At 41.3% G+C, this 25,729-nt stretch overlaps 1 protein-coding gene across 4 annotated transcripts in view; it reads right to left on the reverse strand.

The window, feature by feature from the left end:
* Window positions 1-2,903: 2,903 nt before the first annotated feature.
* Window positions 2,904-25,729, reverse strand: part of EFL1 (elongation factor like GTPase 1) — a 133,124-nt gene continuing 110,298 nt past the window's right edge. Inside the window, exons 19-20 of one of the 4 annotated variants that reach the window (XR_003795911.1) lie at window positions 18,119-18,303; window positions 2,904-3,715 (exon numbers count right to left, since the gene is read on the reverse strand). Coding sequence is in view for 3 of the 4 variants with exons in the window: in XM_029237905.1 (XP_029093738.1) it covers window positions 3,527-3,715; window positions 18,119-18,303 (374 nt within the window). In the remaining variant the exon portion in view is untranslated. The remainder of the gene's footprint in view (window positions 3,716-18,118; window positions 18,304-25,729) is intronic. The other 3 variants (XM_029237905.1, XM_029237907.1, XM_029237906.1) reach the window with 3 other exon arrangements.

Below are 25,729 nucleotides of genomic sequence, written 5' to 3' on the forward strand. Positions count from 1 at the left end.
TAAAATTGGACAAGAAAGGCTGTTTATGAGAAATCACACGAAATCTGGGCGAGCAGAGTTAAAGCTGCTACACCTTTTGCCACGGACCAAAATCATACAAAATAATCTGTCAGACCCAAAGGCCTGGCAGAGATGTGCAAAGGGCCACCCCCAAAGCAAACGTGCGTTCCCAGCGCTCCCAGCCCTGAGGCCGAGGTGCGGGGTGGGATACAACTGCCTGGCCCTCTGGAACTTCCTCAGGAACACCGGAGGGAGGGGACACATGGGCTGGGAGAAACCCCATCCCCGTGACTCAAGATCAAGTCTCTGGCCTTCCAGCCCTGGGCCAGGAATGGCCAAGCTGGGAGGGCCTTGGCCCCTTCACTTCCAGAGCCCTTCCTCGTGTTCCACCCCCTCCTCCCTCCCGTCTCCTCTGGTCGGTGCTCCCTTGCTTCCCTGGAGTCTGCAGCATATGGCTCTGCTCGTTCCCTGCAGGGCAGACATGCCACAGGGTGAGAAGCCTCCCCACCGCTCATTCCTAAATTGCGAGAAGATGCTCTCTGTGCCGCGGGTTCTGTCTATGGAACAGCATCAAAGGAAAGTCTTCTTACTCCCGTGGTCTGGTTTATGTTTTTAGGTTGACATTCATAATCCTGTTTTTAGAATCTGATCTAAATTCTTGGCTTTTATTATTAATTTTATCTTTTTTTTCTAGCTTAGGAAGTTTAAAGTGTTCTTTGCCTTAAAAAGAAAGGATTACTTGGACTGCTTCACAATGGCACACCTTCTAATTCTGGGATTTAATAATCTATTCACCTGGAGGGCTTTGGCTCCAGGACAAGCCTTCTATGGCTCTGGGCCTTATTTGTTGTTGTAAGACAGGAGAGAAGGGAAATTTCTTATCCAGTTCCCTATTCCCAGTTCCAAGAGCACAGGTTAATCTAATTTTTTAAATCTGATTTCTGAAATCAATTATTTTTCCAAACTTACCAGCCATAAATCTGAGCCATATAGATAATGATTTTGAATCTTGGACACTGGTAGCTCTACCTAAGTTTGAGGCACAGAATATAAATATCATAAATATAAAGATGCCCCAAATGCTCACCTCGTCCTCTGCTATAGTGAAGATTCAGCTTCTGTTGATGATTTCCCTGACCTAACACAAATCAGGCAACAGTCCCTGGAATCCTTTTGTGATGTACTCAGAGCAGGGCTTACCCAGAGGTGCAACTAAATGAGATATGGGACCATGGGCTGTGAATGTAACTTCTACGAGGCCGTAATGATTTCCTACTCCTATTCCCATACAACAGGTGTGAGGATCCAGTAATTCTCTCTCCCTCTCTGCACAGACACAGACACAGACACACACACACACCACACACCCCCACCCCATACACCCAGGGTCATAATAGGAGATGGGTATTTCCCCTCAAGTCTATGAAAACTCTGACCCTTCCAGACCCCGCGCCCCTGGCCCACCTGTGCCCTGGGGTTGCCTTGGAAAAGGCATTAGGTTGATGTTGCCTATGCCTGTCCTCTGAGATCTCAGGACCTCAATGCCAAGAATCCTCCAGGAGTGAGGGTCTTGATTTTGTGGCTTCCTCACTGCCCCTGAGGCCTGTCTGTAAATGACTGCCAGAAACCAATCCCTATGTAAGAAGAGGAACACCCCCATCCCACTTTGGGACTGATAACTCCTCGGTTCACTTCCACTGAATTCAGTACACTAAGGCTAGGGTCTGAGCGTGCCATAGGGACACGAAGTAGAGACACAGTCTCACTATGCTGTCACACGTGGACGGCGTATCCATGGCTGGGGCCCCGTCACCAATTACACACCACAGCAGATTACTCGCATGGCAGATTAGCTATAGCCCTTGGCCTGCCTGCTCGTGGTCATTCCTGCTTGTTGTTGTCTCCCCAAACGTGGAGAAGGAAGAGAGGCAATCTATCAACTTGACATGCCACCTCCCCACACCAGCACATCTGGCAGAGCCCAAGAGAATGCAGAAAGAGCTCCGACTCTTTCTGGGTTATGCCTCTTTTCTCTATTAAATGTAGCATTTGCTGATAAAGTGTATAGTCTAAGAATACTTTTTATAGCACATCTGGCAGTTTGAATGATATTATTTACAAATGCTATAAATCGATGTGCTAGCTTTTCCTGTGTTATCAAAGTTTTCAGATAAACCAATACGTGGTATAACTCTCCAAAATTAATTCAGATATCAGTATCTGTTCCACTTAGACAGTGAATTATCTAGCTACGTTTTCCCCAAAGTCTGGGTCAATTAGACTTGACCAGATATGCCAGGGCTCTGGTATTAAGAATGGCAGAGTTTAGGGCTTCCCTGGTGGCGCAGTGGTTGAGAGTCCGCCTGCCGATGCAGGGGACACGGGTTCGTGCCCCGGTCCGGGAAGATCCCACATGCCGCAGAGCGGCTGGGCCCGTAAGCCATGGCCGCTGAGCCTGCGCGTCCGGAGCCTGTGCTCTGCAACAGGAGAGGCCACAACAGTGAGAGGCCTGTGCACCGCAAAAAAAAAAAAAAAAAAAAAAAAAAAAAGAATGACAGAGTTTATTAAAAACAACAAACAAACAAAAAAACATTAATAGCATTTCAAGCCTGGTCTGATAATTTTAGGTGTTTTGAAAAAGAATCCTTCTTTTAAGTGGCTATAAAAGGTATTAGCACAACATCAAAAGTTACAAAATCTATTACTGACTGGATTGCATTTGTACCTTATATGGGGATCTCCCTGAATGAGGCAACTGAGGAGATTTAGGGAAAGTATTTACAATCAAGGCAATAATCTCATCATATTAGCTAATATCCCTTCAGTAAGGCTAAGAGGAAACAGCCAAGAGAATTATAGAAATTTACCTTTTTTTTAAAAAAAGAAAAAGGTATAGGGCGTAACTTTAATTAACATTTATTTAAATATGAGTGATGCAATTTATGAGGGAGTGTAAAAACAGAAGGTTTAAAGGCTAACAGTTGAACATTACATTGGTTTGATACACAAATAAAGATGTGTAGCAAGATGAATCAGCTGTAACAGTGACTTGGTTTAACTAACCTAAAGGTAGCTGGTCTCTCGAGTATGAGGTCTCTCCAAATGATGTTAAATGCTGTGATTCAATATGAAGTATGTTTAAGTGGAGGATGTAATCAGAAGAGCGACACTCTGATGACAGGCAGAGGGGTGGGTGCTCAGTGTAGGGGACCCAGCCCACTGGGGGATCTGCACACCCTGCCCCCGGCACTTAGCAGGTTGCCCTCATCACAGCACGAGTCTTGCTGCCAAGGGGTTATACATAGGGTAGGAAGAAGGCACCACTGCAATATTTATAACTTCTTGCCTTGTACCAGAACCAATTACAAAAACATTTTGGAACGCCCTCTTTAAAATATGATATGGATCAGCTTTATTGAAAGTGAATGCACAGAGATGATGCAGCAGAAAGAAATTTTCCCAGTATCGAAGCCTGGGTGATACTTCCTAACTTATTACAAAGAGAAGAATCTGCCAACAGTAGCAGTTACTTATTTTTGCTGAGGGTTCTCTGCTTTTCTGCGTGCTCCACAATCTTCTCTTCCACATAAAGACCCTTCCGCTTTCGTACCGCATTCATGTACTTCCGGGCCTGGTTCTCAGAATCAGCCTTTTCCCCAAAGTGCAAATACTCCTCCTCAGTGGTTGGTACCCAGAAGGGGTCACTGGGAATGATCTTGTAAAAGAAGGTGACAGAATGTGCTAGATTAGACAAGTATACTTTCATTTCAAATGCCAACTCATACAGTCTTAGCTTAAGAATAAAAGTGAGGCAATGAAGAGTTAAGCTTGCTAGAAATGGTAATAAACAAATATGAAGGATCACAGGCGGTATGGACAAATGGAAGTAGATTCAACAAAACTTGTGACATACATATTATTCTTTATTCCTAGAGCCTTTACATAACACTAAGTAAGAAAACTATTAATTTTGAATAATATAATAGAAAAAACTCTCCCTTTCACTAGGATATACCTGGGTATCAGTGTCACTTCACTAATTTTGCCTTTGTCCTCAGCAAAGACCAACACATGTAAGTCCATTCTTGATTATTCTGAGCTTTTTGCTCCAAAATTCAGTGCAGTATTAGGAGCACGGTATTGCCTACAGATGAAGACCACATTCCACAAGATCAGCTTTACCAGTAATAACAGTGAGATTCTGACTTTTATATGCCTTGTTCTTTTCGTTGTTTTTTCTTATTTCTCAATTGGGAGGAAAGAGGTGCTATTTCTCAAGTGGTCTCAAATCCCAACACTTTTCAATTTAAAATGCAGAAATGAAAGAAAAATTTATTTTATAATAGTCACTCTTCAACATAAAAAAAGGAAATTTCTGTGGACCAGGAAGGGAGAGGTTCTTGGAGGGAGAGAAGAGAGCCCACAGTAATATGTGAGGGCAAAAGCCCCATCCACTTCCCATAGGGAGCCAAGACAGCTGTGCACCAGGAGGGCCAGGCTTTTACTGCCCACTTAGGATGGGCCCAAAGCCACATAAACCAGGTGTGTGGGGACCAGAACCATCGACTCCTCTCTGGAGCTGGAATAACCATGTCTGCCAAGGGCTGTGGCTGAAAATGAGTTGTAGGTCATGAGATAAAAGCCGTCACCTTCTGAAGATCAGACTCGGCCTGTGCTGAGTCTGTTGTCCTGCACCATCCACACTGGTGAAGGCACCAAGCTGAGCCACTGCAAATGCTACAGTTAGAGCTACGGCACTCAGGAGGACAGAGGAGGAGAGAATTCCTGCTGAAAATGACCCTACCAGTAAGATATACAGAAGACAAAAGGAAATCCAGCACCGTGAAAGACAGGTGCCAGACTCAACAAAAGGGAGAATGAATAATCAAATAGAGATAATAAGGTAATCTGAAGAGAAAATTCTAGAGAGTTCATTTAAAAATCCTCCAAGAAATAAAGGAGATGAGGGTGGGGAATAGCATCCATAATACATTAGGCAGTTGTGAAAAAGAAAGAACTAGAAATCCCAGAAATTAAAATTTTAGACATTAAAATTTAAAAAAAACAAAGAAACTCGGTGGGTAGGTTAAACAGAAAACTGCTGAAGCGAGAATAAGTAAATTAAAAAGACATTTGATATTCAGAATATATAAAGAACTCTTAGAACTCAACAACAAAAAAACCCAAACAACCCGATAAAAAATGGGCAAAGGACTTGAACAGACATGTCTCCAGAAAAGATATACAAATGGCCAACAAGCAATTGAAAAGATGCTCAACATTATCAGTCATGAAGGAAATTTAAGTCAAAACCACAGTGAGGTACCACTTCACACCCACTGGGATGACAATTATTTAAAAAAAAAAAAAATGGAAAAAAAGCGTTGGTGAGGATGTGGAGAGACTGGAAGCCTCATGCATTGCTGATAAGAATGTAAGACGCTACAGCCACTGTGGAAAAGTCTGGCGGTTTCTCAAAAAGTTAAACGCAGAATTGTCATACGACTCCGCAATTCTACTCATAGGTATATACCCCAAAGGACTGAAAACAGGAACCCAAACAAGTATCAGTACATATACATGCAAGAACATAGCAGCACTATTCACAACAGCCAAAAGGTGGAAAAGCCTAAATGTCCATCAATGGACGAACAAACTATGGTATACAATACATACAACGGAATGTTACACAGCCATACGAAGAATACTGATACATGCTAAATGTGGATATACCTCCAAAACAGTATGCTAAGTGGAAGAAGCCAGACACAAAAGGTTACATATTATATGATTCCATTTGTATAAAATGTCCAGAATAGATAAACCACAGACATAGAATGCAGACTGACGGTTACCCGGGGCTGGTAGGGGAGTCTGTGTGTAAGCCCAGATCCAGGAAGGCTTTGGCACATCTCTAAATCCAAGGCAGGCGCGGAGGCTGGAGCGAATGTAACGCAGGGGTTGATGGTGCTGGTGCTGAAGTCAGATCTGCATGACTGGGGCAAGTTACTTAAAGGCATCTTGTGCCTTAGTTCTCTCGTTTGTAAAGGTGTAATATTAAAAAAGTCCTAATCTCCTATGATTGTATGAGGACTAAATGAGATCATCAATTTATGTCAAGTCATGCCAGGGATGCAGTAACAGCACATCACCACTCTCTCTGACACTGCTGAATTCAAGACTAGGGCTACAAGTGCAAGCACAGTTGAATGGAAGTGGAAGGGGTGAGTCTGGAAAGTGGGTAGTGTCTCTGCGTGCTCTTATGAACCACCAGCCTATTGTGGCTGGAAAAACAGACCCACTCAAAGAACTGCTACTGCATTCTGTCCCCGGGAGATGAATCCCTTTGCTTCCACAGTCACCTCTGGAGACCCTGTCTGCCACTCTCCTCCACCACCCCCAGCCACAACCACATGTCACAACCTCCTAAGTGTGTCAAAGCACAGACCGGTGCCCTCAGGCTGAAGAAGGATGACATGCTAGGTATGAGGACTCAAGTGTCATCAGGGTATACGTCTACAGAGGATAAGCAAAATCTCCAAGGTGCCATTAGCCAAGTATTAGCAGGTTGCTGGGGCCCTGCTACCCCCAAGTCTAATCTGACAAGGTACCAGAGTAGTGGGGTGATACTGCGGATCTGGAAGTTCCCACACACCGGTGAGTGGATTCAAGGGTGCTAAGAGGCTGGTGGAAGCCTGGGGGCAGGACAAAGGCAGTTGCAGGTGGGGATTTTGTGGCTAGAGACAAGTGGTTGGTAGGAGAGATTCCTGAAACTGGTTGGTGCCACCATACTGGCCCCAGCAGCCAGATGGGGCTGGACCAGTCAAGCCATTTCCCGGCCAAAGCCACTGAGGATCTAGGGTACTGTGTTGAAGCTGAGGCGCCCCTCCCCCTTTCCACAGAAGGCCCCCTCTTGCTTAGAGAGGGGAGGAAGAAAGTCAGGAAATGGAACATTTATGTGGGCAGTCATCCACAAAGACTATACTTGTAAGAGACTAGTTTTAAGCCAGTTATCAGTGCCCTCCTCTAACTAGTTGGATGATAAACCCATCATAGAATATAAAGAAGCCACATGTTCTTAGCAGGTCTCAGTGGTAGCAGTGAACACATCTTTAACCCAGTTAAAAAAAAGTGACACATTTTATAAAGAGAAATAAGTGAGGTGTTAGTTGGGAGATATCAGACTCAGACTGGCCAACTGAAGACCAGAGTGTCCTCTTTTCAAAAATGTAACTTCAGAGCTTCAGAAGGGTCCAGTTTTGCCTGGGCCCTCAGCGTATATTTCTGAGGTTTGCTCAGTTTGTTTCCCGAGCCGCCAGGGCCACTTCCTGTGCCCATCTTCAGCTGCCCGGGGGACTCGGCCCGATGCGGGCCCACTGCCCACACCTCTTCTGTCCAGCACGGGCAGCTGCTGTTTTCACCTTCACTCCTCCTGTATCTGTGTGGACATCTGGAAGCTTCTTGCCTCGACATGCCAAACAAAGTCTCAGAAAAGGGGCAATGGGGTACACTTTACCAGAAAGTGACTGGCCTGGTCCAGTCCCACCTGACCGTGTTAGGGTCATTTTGAATTTTCCCAGTGGGGTGATGACAAGGCCACCCCAAAGGCTGTCCAGGTGATGCTCCACAGAAAGGCATCCTTGAGGCAACAGAGCAGAGCTTGCTATCAGTTTGGAAGAAAAGATGCTTTCTTCTAACTGGCTCACCCAGAATTCACGTGCCTACAGTGAGAATGTTTTTTTTTTTGGCAACTCCACAGCCTAAAGAGGATGCCATTTTCTAACTCACAGGAAGAAAGGCACCCAAGTGCTAGCTGTTGTCCTGAGCATTACCACAAAAAAAAAAAAAAGCCTAGAAGAAAAAAGCTTTGGGAGCTCTCTTTCAATACTTTGCCCAATTTTCCCTATGGTTATGGCTGGCATGTGGCAAACACCATGTCCAAAATACACTTCTTCCGTGCGATTGTGATCACTTCTTCCTTACCCTAACGTGAACTTTAGCCCACCCCTCAGCAGCGAGTCTTGAGGTTATGCTGACATACATGTAGATCAGCACTGGCTGGTAATATTTTTCCTTCTGTGTCTGTTATTAGCTCCTTTTCTTCTTTTTTCATAGAAGGGTAAAACATAGAAAGAGAAATTATGAGATTGCTGACTTCAAAGGTTTCCTCGTGGAAAATGCCTGTAATTTTATTTTCTCTATTTTTTGAAGCACTTTCTCTCAAAAGCTCTTGATTGTAAATTACATGGTGTGGTAGAATACAAATGAAAAAAAGTGCCTTGGAGTGAGAAGCCAGATCTCAACAACTGTGTTATTTCTAAACCTAACTATGGGGGAAAACTGAGACAGCCAGAAAAGATCAGATCAATGACACTTAATTATAATGTAGTTTTCTAGACTTTCAAAAGATTTGAAGCTTTTGGGAACAGGACCATGACAGGTGGCAAGGGGATGACAGAAGGATGGTACAAAACTGGAGCAAACTTTCCTTGAGTACATTTTTCTCTCAAGTTATTTATTAAAGGGCGGATTTGTAATGATTAGCTGTAACTAAGTCAAAAACTAATATATTTTTAAAACTACTACTAAGTATGTCAGATTAACTTTCAGCCTCCCCGCCCTTTTTTTTTTTTTAATTTTGAGAAAGAAAGGAGACTGAAAAACCATCATGGTTTTCACGCTGACAAAAACTGCCTGCTTTGTAAAACTTTGCTGTTTTATATTAACGGTTCCTAAATACTTATTATCCTCTTTTTCTTTGGTATTAGTATTTCAGGTGGGCATACAGATGACCTAGGTTCTGGGGGGAGGGGTAGGTAGGCACACATTTTCTATAAAGCTCAAGACAGTAAATATTTTAGACTGTTGTAACTACTCAAGTCTGCTTGAAAGCAGCCATATAAAATACGTAAATGAATGGGTATGGCTATATCTGAGTATATTTTATTTACCAAAACAGGTAATGGGTCATAGTTTGCTGACTCCTGAATGAGTTAAAGACTATATTGCCCAGCCTCCTTGTCAGATGGAGCCTTGTTAGATGTGGTGGGATGATGTGTTCTGGGCAATGGACTTGGGCAGCATCCTCTTAACGGGACTATGCCCTCTTAACGGAGTATGTCCTCTTCCCATTGCCTATTCTTAATGGCCGGTATGCAGAGGTGACAGTAGGAGGTGAAACAGCCACTCTGGACCATCCAAGTGTTGAGAAAGGCAGCAAAGGAGCAGAAGCCTGGGCTCCTTCCACAGTGAGCTGCACACCAGCCCTGGACTGCCTCCTGAGACTCAAAAGAGAATCTTCTGCTTAATTTGAGCCACTCCACTTTGAGATCCTTTTGATAGAGCAGCCTTATCTGTTTCCAGATATATAGCTGACAATTGGGAAATGGTGAGAAGTTTATAGATCTTTTAAAAAATGTGCTTTATAAAGTCACTTTCAAGGACAAGGGTGACTACAAAATGATGAGGGGACTTCCCTGGTGGAGCAGTGGTTAAGAATCTGCCTGCTAATGCCGGGGACATGGGTTCGAGCCCTGATCCGGGAAGATCCCACATGCCACGGAGCAACTAAGCCCGTGCACCACAACTACTGAGCCTGTGCTCTAGAGCCTGCGAGCCACAACTTCTGAAGCCCGTGCTCCACAACAAGAGAAGCCACTGCAATGAGAAGCCCGCGCACCGCAACAAAGAGCAGCCCCCGCTTGCCACAACGAGAAAAAGCCCGCGAGCAGCAACAAAGACCCAACGCAGCCCCGAAGACCCCACGCAGACAAAAATTTAAATTAAAAAATAAATAAATTTATATAAAAAAATAAAATGAGGTATTTTAAACAAACAATAGAATAAATGAATTCAAATATACAATTCTTCCAATAATGATGCCATTACAAGAGCTCTGAATATGTTTTAGATCTGTATTTACAGAGAACCCAAGGGATCACTTAACATATACGCTCTTTGTTCTGACCAAACATACTATAACCCAGTTTTCTGCACCAGTGCTGATCAAGGACATTTTCTTTTCTTTTTTGAATTTTATTTTATTTTTTATACAGCAGGTTCTTATTAGTTATCCATCTTATACATATTAGTGTATACATATCAATTGCAATCTCCCAATTCATCCCACCACCACCACCCACCCCCCGCCACTTTCCCCCCTTGGTGTCCATACATTTGTTCTCTACATCTGTCTCTCTATTTCTGCCCTGTAAACCGGTTCATCTGTACCATTTTTCTAGGTTCCACATATATCGTTAATATACTATATTTGTTTTTCTCTTTCTGACTTACTTCACTCTGTATGAGGGTCTCTAGATCCATCCACGTCTCTACAAATGACCCAATTTCGTTCCTTTTTATGGATGAGTAATATCCCACCATATATATGTACCACATCTTCTTTATCCATTCGTCTGTCGATGGGCACTTAGGTTGCTTCCATGACCTGGCTATTGTAAACAGTGCTGCAATGAACACTGGGGTGCATGTGTGGTTTTGAATTATGTTTTTTTCTAGGTATATGTCCAGTAGTGGGATTTCTGGGTCATATGGTAATTCTATTTTTAGTTTTTTAAGGAGCGTCCATACTGTTCTCCATAGTGGCTGCATCAATTTACATTCCCACAAACAGTGCAAGAGGGTTCCCTTTTCTCCACACCCCCTCCAGCATTTGTTGTTTGTAGATTTTCTGATGATGCCCATTCTAACTGGTGTGAGGTGATATCTTGTTGTAGTTTTGATTTGCATTTCTCTAATGATTAGTGATGTTGAGCAGCTTTTCATGTGCTTCTTGGCCATCTGTATGTCTTCTCTGAAGAAATGTCTATTTAGGTCTTCTGCCCATTTTTGGACTGGTTGTTTTAATATTGAGCTGCATGACCTGCTTATAAATTTTGGAGATTAATCCTTTGTCTGTTGATTCGTTGGCAAATATTTTCTCCCATTCTGAGGGTTGTCTTTTCGTCTTGTTTGTAGTTTGCCGTGCAAAAGCTTTTAAGTTTCATTAGATCCCATTTATTTGTTTATTTTTGTTTTTATTTCCATTACTCTAGGAGGTGGATGAAAAAAGATCTTGCTGTGATTTCTGTGAGAGTGTTCTTCCTATGTTTTCCTCTAAGAGTTTTATAGTGTCCGGTCTTATATTTAGGTCTTTAATCCATTTTGAGTTTATTTTTGTGTATGGTGTTAGGGAGTGTTCTAATTTCATTCTTTTACATGTAGCTGTCCAGTTTTCCCAGCACCACTTATTGAAGAGACAGCCTTTTCTCCATTGTATATCCTTGCCTCCTTTGTCATAGTTTAGCTGACCATAGGTGTGTGGGTTTATCTCTGGGCTTTCTATCCTGTTCCACTGATCTGTACTTGTTTTTGTGCCAGTACCATATTATCTTGATTATTGTAGCTTTGTAGTATTGTCTGAAGTGAGGGAGTCTCATTCCTCCAGCTCTGTTTTCTTCCCTCAAGATTGCTTTGGCTATTCAGGGTCTTTTGTGTTTCCGTACAAATTTTAAGATGTTTTGTTCTAGTTCTGTAAAAAATGCCACTGGTAATTTGATAGGCTTTGCATTGAACCTGCAGATTGCTTTGGTAGTAGAGTCATTTTCACAATATTGATTCTTCCAGGCCAAAAACATGGTATCTCTCTCCATCTGTTGGTATCATCTTTAATTTCTTTCATCAGTGTCTTATAGTTGTCTGCATACAGGTCTTTTATCTCCCTAGGTAGCTTTATTCCTAGGTATTCTTTTTGTTGCAATGGTAAATGGGAGTGTTTCCTTAATTTCTCTTTCAGATGTTTCATCATTAGTATATAGGAATGCAAGAGATTTCTGTGCATTAATTTTGTATCCTGCAACTTTACCACATTCACTGATTAGCTCTAGTAGTTTTCTGGTGGCATCTTTAGGATTCTCTATGTATAGTATCATGTCATCTGCAAACAGTGACGGTTTTACTTCTTTTCCAATCTGTATTCCTTTTATTTCTTTTCCTTCTCTGATTGCTGTGGCTAGGACTTCCAAAACTATGTTGAATAATAGTGGCAAGAGTGGACATCCTTGTCTTGTTGCTGATCTTAGAGGAAATGCTTTCAGTTTTTCACCATTGAGAATGATGTTTGCTGTGGGTTTGTCATATATGGCCTTTATTATGTTGAGGTAGGTTCCCTCTATGCCCACTCTCTGGAGAGTTTTTATGATAAATGGGTGTTGAATTTTGTCAAAAGCTTTTTCTGCATCTACTGAGATGATCGTATGGTTTTTACTCTTCAGTTTGTTAATATGGTGTATCACATTGATTGATTTGCATATATTGAAGAATCCTTGCATCCCTGGGATAAATCCCACTTGATCATGGTGCATGATCCTTTTAATGTGCTGTTGACTTCTGTTTGCTAGTATTTTGTTGAGGATTTTTGCATCTATATTCATCAGTGATACTGGTCTGTAATTTTCTTTTTTTGTAGTACCTCTGTCTGATTTTGGCATCAGGGTGATGGTGGCTTCATAGAATGAGTTTGGGAGTGTTCCTTCCTCTGCAATTTTTTGGAAGAGTTTGAGAAGGATGGGTGTTAGCTCTTCTCTAAATGTTTGATAGAATTCACCTGTGAAGCCATCTGGTCTTGGACTTTTGTTTGTTGGAAGATTTTTAATCACAGGTTCAATTTCATTACTTGTGATTGGTCTGTCCATATTTTCTATTTCATCCTGGTTCAGTCTTGGAAGGTTATACCTTTCTAAGAATTTGTCCATTTCTTCTAGGCTGTCCATTTTATTGGCATAGTTGCTTGTAGTACTCTTAGGATGCTTTGTATTTCTGTGGTATCTGTTGTAACTTCTCCTTTTTAATTTCTAATTTTATTGATTTGAGTCCTCTCCCTCTTTTTCTTGATGAGTCTGGCTAATGGTTTATCAATTTTGTTTATCTTCTCAAAGAACCAGCTTTTAGTTTTATTGATCTTTGCTATTGTTTTCTTTGTTTCTATTTCATTTATTTCTGCTCTGATCTTTATGATTTCTTTCCTTCTACTAACCTTGGGTTTTGTTTGTCCTTCTTTCTCTAGCTCCTTTAGGTGTAAGGTTAGATTTTTTATTTGAGATTTTTCTTGTTTCTTGAGGTAGGACTGTATTGCTATAAACTTCCCTCTTAGAACTGCTTTTGCTGCATCCCATAGGTTTTGGATAGTCGTGTCTTCATTGTCACTTGTCTCTAGGTATTTTCTGATTTCCTCTTTGCTTTCTTCAGTGATCTCTTGGTTATTTAGTAACGTATTGTTTAGCCTCCATGTGTTTGTTTTTTATGTTTTTTTCCCCTGTAATTGATTTCTAATCTCATAGCGTTGTGGTCAGAAAAGGTGCTTGATATGATTTCAATTTTCTTAAATTTACTGAGGCTTGCTTTGTGACCCAGGCTGTGATCTACCCTGGAGAATGTTCCGTGTGCACTTGAGAAGAATGTGTAATCTGCTGTTTTTGGATGGAATGTCTTATAAATATCAATTAAATCTATCTGGTCTATTGTGTCATTTAAAGCTTGTGTTTCCTTATGAAATTTCTGTCTGGTTGATCTGTCCATTGGTGTAAGTGAGGTGTTAAAGTCCCCCACTATTATTATGTTACTGTCAATTTCCTCTTTTATAGCTGTTAGCAGTTGCCTTGTGTATTGAGGTGTTCCTATGTTGGGTGCATATATATTTATAATTGTTATATCTTCTTCTTGGATTGATCCCTTGATCGTTATGTAGTGTCCTTCCTCGTCTCTTGTAACATTCTTTATTTTAAAGTCTATTTTATCTGATATGAGTATTGCTACTCCAGCTTTCTTTTGATTTCCTTTTGCATGGAATATCTTTCCCCATCCCTTCACTTTCGGTCTGTATGTGTCCCTAGGTCTGAAGTGGGTCTCTTGTAGACAGCATATATATGGGTCTTATTTTTGTGTACATTCAGTGAGCCTGTGTCTTTTGATTGGAGCATTTAATTCATTCACATTTAAGGTAATCATCAATATGTATGTTCCTATTACCATTTTCTTAATTGTTATGGGCTTGTTTTTGTAGGTCCTTCTCTTCTCTTGTGTTTCCCACTTAGAGAAGTTCCTTTAGCCTTTGTTGTAGAGCTGGTTTGGTGGTGCTGAATTCTCTTAGCTTTTGCTTGTCTGTAAAGCTTTTGATTTCTCCATCAAATCTGAATGAGATCCTTGATAAGTAGAGTAATCTTGGTTGTAGCTTCTTCCCTTTCACCATTTTAAATATATCATGCCACTCCCTTCTGGCTTGTAGAGTTTCTGCTGAGAAATCACCTGTTAACCTTATGGGAGTTCGCTTGTATGTTATTTGTCGTTTTTCCCTTGTTGCTTTCAATAATTTTTCTTTGTCTTTAATTTTTGTCAATTTGATTACTATGTGTCTCGGTGTGTTTCCCCTTGAGTTTATCCTGCCTGGGACTCTCTGCGCTTCCTGGACTTGGGTGGCTATTTGCCTTCCCATGTTAGGGAAGTTTTCAACTATAATCTCTTCAAATATTTTCTCATGTCCTTTCTCTCTCTCTTCTCCTTCTGGGGCCCCTATAATGTGAATATTGTTCCATTTAATGTTGTCCCAGAGGTCTCTTAGGCTCTCTTCATTTCTCTTCATTCTTTTTTCTTTATTCTGTTCTGTGGCAGTGAATTACACCATTCTATCTTCCAGGTCACTTATGGTTCTTCTGCCCCAGTTATTCTGCTATTGATTCCTTCTACTGTATTTTTCATTTCAGTTATTGTATTGTCCATCTCTGTTTGTCCTTTAATTCTTCTAGGTCTTTGTTAAACATTTCTTGCATCTTCTCGATCTCTGCCTCCATTCTTTTTCTGAGGTCCTGGATCATCTTCACTATCATTATTCTGAATTCTTTTTCTGGAAGGTTGCCTATCTCCACTTCATTTAGTTGTTTTTCCGGGGGTTTTATCTTGTTCCTTCATCTGGTACATAGCCCTCTGCCTTTTCATCTTGTCTTTCTGTGAATGTGGTTTTTGTTCCACAGGCTGGATTGTAGTTCTTCTTCCTTCTGCTGTCTGCCCTCTGGCGTATGAGGCTACCTAAAAGGCTTGTGCAAGTTTCCTGATGGGAGGGACTGGTGGCGGGTAGAGCTGGTTGTTGCTCTGGTGGGCAGGGCTCAGTAAAACTTTAATCCACTTGTCTGCTGATGGGTGGGGCTGGGTTCCCTCCCTGTTGGTTGTTTGGCCTGAGGCAACCCAACACTGGAGCCTACCTGGGCTCTTTGGTGGGGCTAATGGCGGACTCTGGGAGGGCTCATGCCAAGGAGTACTTCCCAGAACTTCTGCTGCTAGTGTCCTTGTCCTCATGGTGAGACAGAGCCGCCCCCGCCTCTGCAGGAGACCCTCCAACACTAGCAGGTACGTCTGGTTCAGTCTCCTATGGGGTCGCTGCTCCCTCCCCAGGGTCCCGATGTGCACACTACTTTGTGTGTGCCCTCCAAGATCGGAGTCTCTGTTTCCCTCAGTCCTGTCGAAGTCCTGCAATCAAATCCCGCTAGCCTTCAAAGTCTGATTCTCTAGGTATTCCTCCTCCCGTTGCCGGACCCCCAGGTTGGGAAGCCTGAGGTGGGGCTCAGAACCTTCACTGCAGTGGGTGGACTTTTGTGGTATATTTGTCCTCCAGTTTTGAGTCACCCACCCAGCGGTTACAGGATTTGATTTTATTGTGATTGCGCCCTTCCTACCATCTCATTGCGGCTTCTCCTTTGTCTTTGGATGTGGGGTATCTTTTTTGGTGAGTTCCAGTGTCTTCCTGTCGATGACTGTTCAGCAGTTAGTTGTAATTCCAGTGCTCTCGCAAGAGGGAGTGAGCACACGTCCTTCTACTCTCAAGGCCATCTGAATGAGATGGACAACTTGTCATCTCTAAGATATTCAGAAGCATGAGCTGCAAGTTCTGAAGGCAGTTTTCAGCAATGGCAGCACAAATGAAGAAAGTGTTTCACTTCTCAAGGTCATTACTTTGAAGTGGAATAAGTCTCTCTTCAGTTCTAAGCATCATTTAGCTGCACTGTCCTGTAATCACACATCTGGTCACTAAAACACGTGGGGGATAAGGCTAATGTTTATCATTAGGAACATCAGTAATATATTTACACTATAGACATAGTTCTTCAGAAGTTGCCTTTATAAATCCATTCCTTCTACTTCTTACTGGTTTGTGTTTTTATGTAAAAGTTGAGTGCCAAAAAGCAACCCCAAAAAGCTAGAAGTTTGGATAAGTGGGAAATTACTACCCATAAGTATGGGCATTAACAAATAACTTAAATGTTTTGTGCTACTGTTTTCTACATAATGAAGTACAGCAATGGCGTCTATTCAGATATAGGCCAATAAAACCATCAAAACATCATTTTATTTCTAGAAAAAGATGCAAGAAAAATTTCATAGTAAATCAGTGTTAAAATGTAGTTTGTACTGACAACCAAAAAAAATGTAACCTAAATTAGAACAACATTAACTTTAGTTCTATCAAGTACTAAGAACGTAACTTTCTCTTTTCAAGGAGAAGCAGACACAGTTGAGTGTTTTGGACTAGCAACTTCACTTGTATCAATTTAGATGATATGAACTTGCCCAACTAAAATCAAATTTGCCCTGTCTGAAGTTAGTTTTGCTGAAGTGTCACCTTTCTTTACTTTGCCAGATTCGCTTGACTATAGAATTCATTTTAAAGAGAAAGTTCTCCCTCAATTATTCCCATTCCTCTATACTGTCTAAATTTAAACTGCTCGTTGGAAGCATTCTAGAAAAAGGGACCCAGCTGGCTAAAGAAAGTGAAAGGAGTAAAAAGAGCTTAGCACTGAACCCAAACCATGAGCTTTGTTTATAAATAGTTTAAGGAAAAAGTCTGGATTTGTGTGAAGTTGAGTGCAATGCCACACTGCTGAGAGAGAGCCAAAAGGAACATGACACGGACTCTAAGAATGTTGACAAGAAAACAATCTTCATGCCAGGGAGGGCCTACCAGTGTCAGGCACTAGGCTAGATATCCCATATACCTTATATCTCAGGGGCAAAACAAACTCAAGGAGGTTCCACAATTTGTCCAAATAAGTGGCAGAATTAATATTTGAAACCAGGACTTCTCAACACCGAAGTCAATGCTCCTTCCACTAAACTATACACCTCCACGGTACAAGAGAATAATGTGAAGTTACTTAGGTTCCCTGTAAACAGTGACAACAACAGAACTTTCTTAAAACCACCTTTCAAACTTACAACCTACAGTTTAAAAATGCTATTCCTGACCTTAAGGCTTTGTCTTGAAACATAACACAATGCTTTCTGCTCATGCCCTACAGCTTTCCTTCACTGCTTCTCACACAGGCACCCTCCAACCCAATGTCCTTCTCTCCTCCTTAGCTGCTAGCTTCTACCTTTCCTTTCAGGATCTGTCCACAGAGGCCGGTCTGACCTCCCTGTCCTTTCTTGTTATTATTTTCTTGCCCTAAGTTAAAAAACAATGTGTTCACAATCTTGTCTTCTCTCCCAAGCAATGTGGACCTGTTAAGTTTGCATTTCTGATTACAGATAAGGTTTGCCTTTCACCTACCGTTTCCTACACTGACAATGAAGTGTTTTGATGAGCCATTTTATTTCACAACACTTGAAAGCCACAGGAGCTTCGAATCTCTATAATGGGGACTGAAGAATATGTAACACGTAATAATTTAAAGGTGTCCCTTGTAAGAAGCATAACTGTTTGCCTTTAAATGCTAGAAGTACTTTTACCCCAGAAGAAACAATACCTTAAAGTTTCACTTTCAAAATATCTGTGGTTTTCTTATCTACAATATTACCTTTGGAGGGGAAAAAAGGGATTAAGTGTTCTGTCTTAAATTTTACATCAAATGAAAAAGAAAATGAATATATATGTGTGTGTGTATTACAAAGCGCATATAACCTAAGGCTCATTCAATCTGGATGAAAAAATGCCATCTGCTTTGTCCTGTCCATTTCACTGAGCAGAGCCAGAGGAAGGCCACATGGCCTGGGAAGTCGTCTGCTACTCTTGGCGCCATCTATAAGGAAGCACATCCGTAGATGCAAAGGAAGGAACGAGGATCTGGATTCTTACCTCCCAATGGCTAAATATCAGCTGTGGGCTGGCCAGGCCACTTGTCCTCTTCCTAATTTCATCAGCAAAGCCAAAGCTTTCAGCCACGGGCAGCACAGCCTTGATGATGAACATGTCCGTCCCCTCTTTCATTTCCTCTTGTAGCACTCGACCTTCTCTCTTTGACAAGACCGCATAGACCCGACCTGCAAAGCCATATACACCTTTTACATTCATTGGCCGGTTACATGTCTTGAGCGACACAAAGGTGGGACTACTCCTGTACCCTGTAACAATCAACTAATGATTGACTTTGTTCCCGATAATTCTGGTTTACAAAAGCATGGGAAATTTTCAAGTGCTTATTTAAACAGTAAAGCATGACAATTATAGAAAAATTAGAAACAAATGATAACAAAAGGTGAAATCACCCCAAACTGCATTACCCAAGGACAATCCCCTCAACACAGCGTGAGAAGCAGGAGACTTTAAAAGGACCTTTTGATATTTCACTACGAGGTGTCTTTGGGTCTGAAATCCAACGAGATGAGTGTGACTGGGCTTTGTAAATGTTAAAATATTCTAATAATTTCAAGACATTATTAATGTGATAATAATTATCATGATGACAAGCTATTTGGGACTAGTAAGCAATCAACTGGCTCAATGACATTTTTATACTAAAAATTAAAGCCGCAATATATATATGCTTGCTTGTATTTGTTTTAAGCCGATACTATTTCAGTGGTACAAATATAAGGGTTTTATTACCTGAAAACTGATAGTCTGGAATCTTTAATGTCTGGTACCAATTTTTACTGCCACGTCACAGGAATTCTAGCAAATCCTCTTGGCTAGCGCTTTTATTTCATCTTTAGGCACAATTCTTTCTTCCACTCACGAGGGAGACCCCTTCCCCTCTGACTGGCTTCTGTATGACTGCCTCTGGGTGCTCAGACTATCCATTCAGCTAGTAAGCAGAACAGACTGCAGAGAACAGAGATAAACTGGAGATCACAGACAACTGGAAGGAACTTGCTTTAGCTAATGGGTACACTCGTTAAAGCCCCCACTTTCACCTTCCATTTAGAAAAAATAATTTTAATTACGTAAGTGATCTATAAATATATTATCCTTAAAAATTTACACATTGCAGTGAAGCAGAGTGCAAGTCTCCTCTGACTACCACACTGAGCTCTGGACTCTGCCCTCTGTCCTAAAAAACTGGGTGGTGATCTGGTGTGGATGCCACCCACCTTACTTATTTTTTATTTTTTAGACTAGGCACTGAGGACACAGGGCAAACTTTTCTCTCTGACTCAGATTTCCCCCTGGTGGTGGTTACTGGGAAGGATAAAGGAAAACAAATGCCAGGAAACCCACTGTGTCGCAAGGCTTAAAAATTTAAAAAAACCTTAAAAACTCCAGAGGGCCTTCTGCTTCTCTTGGCTTAGCATCAAAACAAATAAATTAAAAATTCCACCAGTGATGACAGGTACAGTTGTCCTCTTCCCCACTCCCACGCCGGCCTCCACGGTTTCGCCTTCTTCCTGCCCCACAAGCCCTAAGGGACCGCCTCTCGCGTCTTCACTGTGTGCTCTTTCTTTAACACCCAGGCTCTACCGGTTGCCCTGAGCTCTATTAAAGCTGCTTCCTTGAAATTTCACAATAATTTTCATATTCCTGTCCTAAACGTCTTTTTCTCAATCCTCATTCTCTGATTTCTCTGCGGTTTCTGCAGCTACTGATCAACACCCTCTCTGACAAATCTCTCCAATCTTAGTGTCACCTTCCTTTGACCCCTGGCCCTCTAACAACCATCATTCTACTTACTGTCTACTACAATAATTCTTAAGGGTATGACTTCTTCCTAAGAGTATTCTTTGAGGCTCAATACTCTTCTCCAAACAAACCTTCCTTTCAGAAAGCCCATTCATTTCTCATTTGTGTGGTTTAAATTATTAACTTTATGTCTGGGATTCCTGGGACTCTGTTTCTAAGCCTGGCCTCTCACTGGACCTCCAATCCCACATTTACTGGGACTGTGGCTGCCAGGGCATCTCCACGGTGGAGCGCAACTTCCTTTTAAATTCAACGTGTCTAAGACACAATACATTGCCTATTGCAAAAGGCAACTCCACTCCTCAACTTTGAAGTCATTTCTCCTGTCATTCACACTAGAAATCTCAGAGTCAGAGAATCACAGGACAGTGGGCTAGAAGGGAACACAGGGGTCAAGTTCTACCACAGTAGTCATTTAGATTCTGCTTGCATACGTCTAAAACTCACTTCCTCCCAGGGCAGGCCGTTCCATCTTTGGACGGCGCTGACTGGTAGACAATTCTTGAGCCCCAAGTTTCTAACCATCAGGCCCAGTTTTTGTCCTATGGGACAGGTTTAACCCCTCGTCCACAGACCAGCCTTTAAGCTACTTGAAGACAGTATTCAGCCTTCTCTTCTCCAGTCTGAACACCTCCTCTTTCTCTGTCACAACCTTCCTTCCCCGTTCCACCCTGACCACTTTCCTATTTGAACGACTACAATTTATTTACATTGCTTTTGGAAAGCAGTTTCTAGAACTGAAAGCCATATTTTAGGTACAGTCTGAAAAGCTCTTGAAACAAGCAGAATAATTACTGTCTTTATTAGTGATCCCCTCTAGGTTATATATGACTTGCCTGAGATTCTTATGAGAAAAAAAACTTACTGTAATAGCTACCATGTGTGAACTAGTCATCTTTATTTACTCCTCTACCTCACTCTAAGGAAAGTTTTAAGGTGGTTTATGGAAGTAAATACCAAACAATGGGGTGGGGAGAGAGAAAGAATGAGTAAATTGGGGCAAAGAGACTATGAGGAGCTCTGGGCCAGCAGGGACGAGCCGCCTGGCTGCTGCTGCAGGGGCTGGCTGCTCCTCCCCTGCTTCACGGGTCATGCCAGCAGGCTTGCATCAATCATTATAATTGGAACCGAATGTAATTAATCATGTAATTTTGGGCCATTCCATTTTAATTCCACTAAAACTAAATCTTAAAACTGGGACACAGTGATGGATCACTGAACAATGGACACCAGCTATAACAAAACCTTCCAATACACTTGGCGCTCATGACAGGTGTGTCCAATGCTTGGATGCACTCAGGGACCCTTCTCCACTGCTGAGGTTACACTGAGAAATGAATGCAGTCCTATCAATGAGGATTTCTGATCATGTGGCCCCTGACACAATATTCTGATACCCCTTCAACTGGTCATAACACCTCAGGCATTTGTTCACTCACTCAAAGGAAGATCACGGTGCGCCCTACTGTACGCAAGGCACCAGGGAAGAGGCATCCGTCAGGAAAGAAGCGGCAACAGAAAGGTTAATTGCCTGACTGGTTTTGATCAGGGCTCCACTTTTAACGACTACACTATAAATGTCTCAGCCTGTACTCCAGGCCCTCTATGACCTGGCAGGAACCCACCACTCCAGCTCCTGAAACTGCCAGACCCTAGAGCACAGAGCACAGGCTCTACACTCTAAGCCAAGGTAAACCCCTCACTGCCCACAGGACACGTTTGAGGTTTTTCCACTCTGAGCTCACAGTTTCTCCAACTCAGAATACTCTTAGCCCAGCTTTATAGTCAAATCCTTCTCATCATTTAAAGACCGTTCAAACACAACTCGTTCCACAAAGTGTTCTGTGAGATCCCAAGATCGAAATAATCTCTTCACCATTTGGGCTTTACTGAACCTAATCTGTTCTTTTGTGGCATTACAGATTCTTATATACATATTTTCTTCTTCCATAATAGGCAGTTAAGATTGGTCTGCAGATTCTACCATCTTTAGAGCTGAAAGTTTGGCATTTAAAGGTATGTTATTTTTTTTTTTCAGAATTTAGGAAAGGAAGCAGCTGTCCACAGCAATGTTTTCTCTAATAGTAAACAAACAGGAAACAATGTGAATTTCCAATTTGGGGATGATGGGAAGTAAATTACAGCACATCAAATTGATAGGATATTATGCAGAGGTTAAAATGAAAATTATGAATACTAAGTAGCCAAATGGAAGTGTGTTTGTAAAACAAATAATAAATGTAAAAAGCAAAACATCAAACTGCCTCTACCGTAATGCATAATAGCTATGCAAAATGTACTATTATGGACAAAGATGGTAAAAGAAAATGAAAAATGATAGGCTGACTTCCAAGGTGGAAGATTTTTCTTTCATCTTGTGGTTTCTGTTACTGTCGGTAACACTTGCGGTATAACTTCAATTAAAAACACACACACACAAAGAAATCGGTGGGCATTTCTTATTCCTATAAACTAGGTCACACAAACCTCTTTTCCTTTTGTCACAGAACAAGCAGACTGCTCAATCAAGCAAATGTGGTCGACAGGATGCAGGTGGTCTTCAACCAAATATGAGATAAAGTGTGCTGTGGACCTAATGGGGAACGTGGGCTGGTTGCTATTAGATAGAAATGGATGTTAACAAGTCACTCCCACCCTGGAAGGATGTCCTTAGTGAACTGTCAGTGCTCTGTTCACAGCTCTGTGTCCTTACTATGATAATCAGCCACTTAAAAATTCAGAAGGCATGGTGATCAAATCCAAAGTTGACATGAAGCTGGCAAAGGTAATAAATTCTTTGACAGAATCAGGATAACTAGGTAAGGACCCAAATTTAATAAGACACAGTATGGGTAAATGCAAGGTTTTACTGTTGGGTTCAACCAACCAGTGTCCAGGATTAGAAAGGTAATGCTGCATAGCAGTGTCTATAAAACCAACTGGAAAGGAGTTTACTTTAAGTTCAACAGAGGTCTTCAGTGCTGTGGTACAAAGAAAGCCAATTTAATACCTAGTTGATGAACTCAAAATTATTCCATCCATCATCAAAGCCCATTTCAAAGTACAATCACTTTCAAAAGATTTACCCTGTTTTGAATTTTGCTAATCCAAATTTCTCATAAAATTTCACTAAAAACCCATATTTATTCACTAAATTCAATTGTATTTTACTAATTGTTTTACATACTTAAGCTTTGTCACCTTAACTTATTTCTCAAAGCAGGAACCATGCTTAACATAGTGCTGGCATATATAGCTCAATAAATTTTTGTTGAATTAATGAAATGCTGGTGAAATATAAAAAGAACTCCAAGTATGAAATAAGAATAGGTTTTTAAAAGTAGACAGTAATACTTACTAAGAATGTTTCTGATACATTAAAACACGTATGTTTTAACAATATAAGCATTTATCCCTACAAATAAAATAGAAGCACTATAATAACTGTAGATGTGAGTAAAACTAACAGTAACAGAAAAAGTTATATTTTATATGTGAAGTTATTGCCAAAGGTAAAAACAATGGAGAGCAAGAATGAAAGACGTTAACAGGTTAGAAGAAATATGAAGAGAGACAATTTACTAGTCACATGATGATCGATTAAAAACACAAACCAATTCTTATGTCCGTTCAAGCTCATAAAAGGCAGTTTTCATGGGTAAAAAATGATAATAAAACCACAGTTAGGAAAGCAGGTTTTACAAGTAAAGGAGGTCATTTTCTTGGGATTATTTCCCTAGACAAAACAATTTTAAGATGATTATTTTTTCTGCAAAATTTCCCATTTTGACCATAAGCAATTCTATACATTTATAAAAGGATTCCTTATTTTAAAAATCTGTGTAGAAAAGAGTTTTAAAAAGAGACTAACTCATCTTACTAAATAAAAAAGACCTGACTTGTCCTTTTATTTGTCTGGTGCCAATTCTTGGAGAATTAAAGGAACCAGCAGCAGTCTGAAGTTTTCCTGGAAGATCTCTGAATATCCAGGGAGGAAGCAAAAAGCCTCAGAAACATAGAGGTCTCTTCATTTCTTTTTCCAGGTGAAGGTGGTGATTCAGAAAGAAAAAGGAAAACACAAGTGAAGAGCTGAGTATCCTGATAGACCTTGGATACTAAAAACTGGTCATCATTACCAAAGAATGCCTCAAAACAAGAGAAAACAGGCTTAGGAGGAGATTCTCTAGTCTAAGCAAGAAGGCCTCAAACCATTTCAGGAATAAAAAAAATTCCAGATCAAATCTAAACACAGCTTCTTTGTAAGGCAGTGGGTGTGGTAGCCAGTTGATCTCTGAGAAATGTATTAAGAAGGCTGACCAGCGACACTGGTACAGACTGTGTACAGTGGACCGTTGAACAACACAGGTCTGTGTTGGGTGGGTGTGGGTCCACTTATAAGTGGATTTTTCTAAGTACATACTATAGTACTACAAAATTCGCAGCTGAATCTACCGATGTGGAGCCATGTATAGGGAGGGCCAACTGTAAAGTAATATACAGATTTTCAACTGTGTGGTCAGTCAGCACCCCTAAGCCCCGTGTTGTTCAAGGGTCACCTGTACTAACCAATCCACATATACAACGTTGAGATTTGTACCTGGATAAGGCAAGGCAAAGACATATTCTGCTCCTAAGGGAGAAGAGGGCATATAACCCTGAAGGCTAAGATAAGCATCTATTCCTAGAAAGTGCCAGAACTGACTCAGCTGGCCAGGTGAAAAGTACCAGGATGAAGATCAAAGTGCCGGATGACAAGTGATATTCAAGGGACTGCCTGGTCACATGCAGGGTCCGGTCCTAGTGGTGGCTTCCTAACACAGATGGAAAAATGGACACAGAGGACTGACTCAACAAAGATGACTCAACAGTCTGCTTGGAATTTCCAATAAATGCCAACAGCTGAGCCTAGCTTCGTGTGTTGTGCTGAAAAGCTGTCTTCTCAGAAAGGACAAATGCCACTCCAAATGGATTATGTAAGGAGAGATGGCCATTTGGGGAGGAAATATGTGTTCTTATTATGCTGGGAATAAGGGAGGGAAAGACAGGCATAGATAGATCTACATGGACCCTAGACTTTGGGAAGGCTCATTTCAAACACATAAAGGAAAAGAAAAACCAAACAGGCTTTAGGATAACAAACCCTAAGATAAAATTCCTTTGGGGAGTAACAAGAGTCTGAAAATATCAATCATGAATGATCCCAATGAGGAAAAAGGAGGAGAGATCCTCCCCACCCAAAATAAATAGCTCCAAAATAAATCTGTTGGGTCATGGAAGGCACTCTGTTGTACCTTCTGACTCCTATTTTAAGAGGACAGGCACAGTAGACAGAAGAAGAAGATAGCAAACAACTAAGGGAGGATTGTAGTATGTCCTGGATGTTGAAAACTAGAGTAAGGCGAGCCTACCAAGTAACAGAGTTAAAGACAACAAAAAGGGTCACAGCTACAACTTGGAGAGGCCAGTGTAACATTAATACAGGACAGTAAGAAGGCCAGGGTTGGTTCTCAACACCTACGTTACCTCCATTCTCTTCAGTGAGGAGAATGAGGAAGAAACTACAGCAAGTAGAACAAACATGATAGAAGAATGCTGAAGTTCAAGATAGCCGAGCAGTTGATAAGCAAGTAACTGGCCTTCTTAAACAAGTTCAAGTCTCCAAGACCAGAATTCTATCTCATGGCCCTAGAGAAATTTGCCCTTTTGAGAACTTGTGGATAGCAGGGTAGCTGCCAAACTACAGGTAAAAGGCAAATGATAAATGAACTTTTTTAAGGATAAAAACACTCG

The sequence above is a fragment of the Monodon monoceros genome, unplaced genomic scaffold (assembly GCF_005190385.1).
Source record: "Monodon monoceros isolate NGI ecotype Baffin Bay Population unplaced genomic scaffold, NGI_Narwhal_1 Super_Scaffold_21, whole genome shotgun sequence".
In the NCBI taxonomy this organism is placed as follows: Eukaryota; Metazoa; Chordata; class Mammalia; order Artiodactyla; family Monodontidae; genus Monodon; species Monodon monoceros.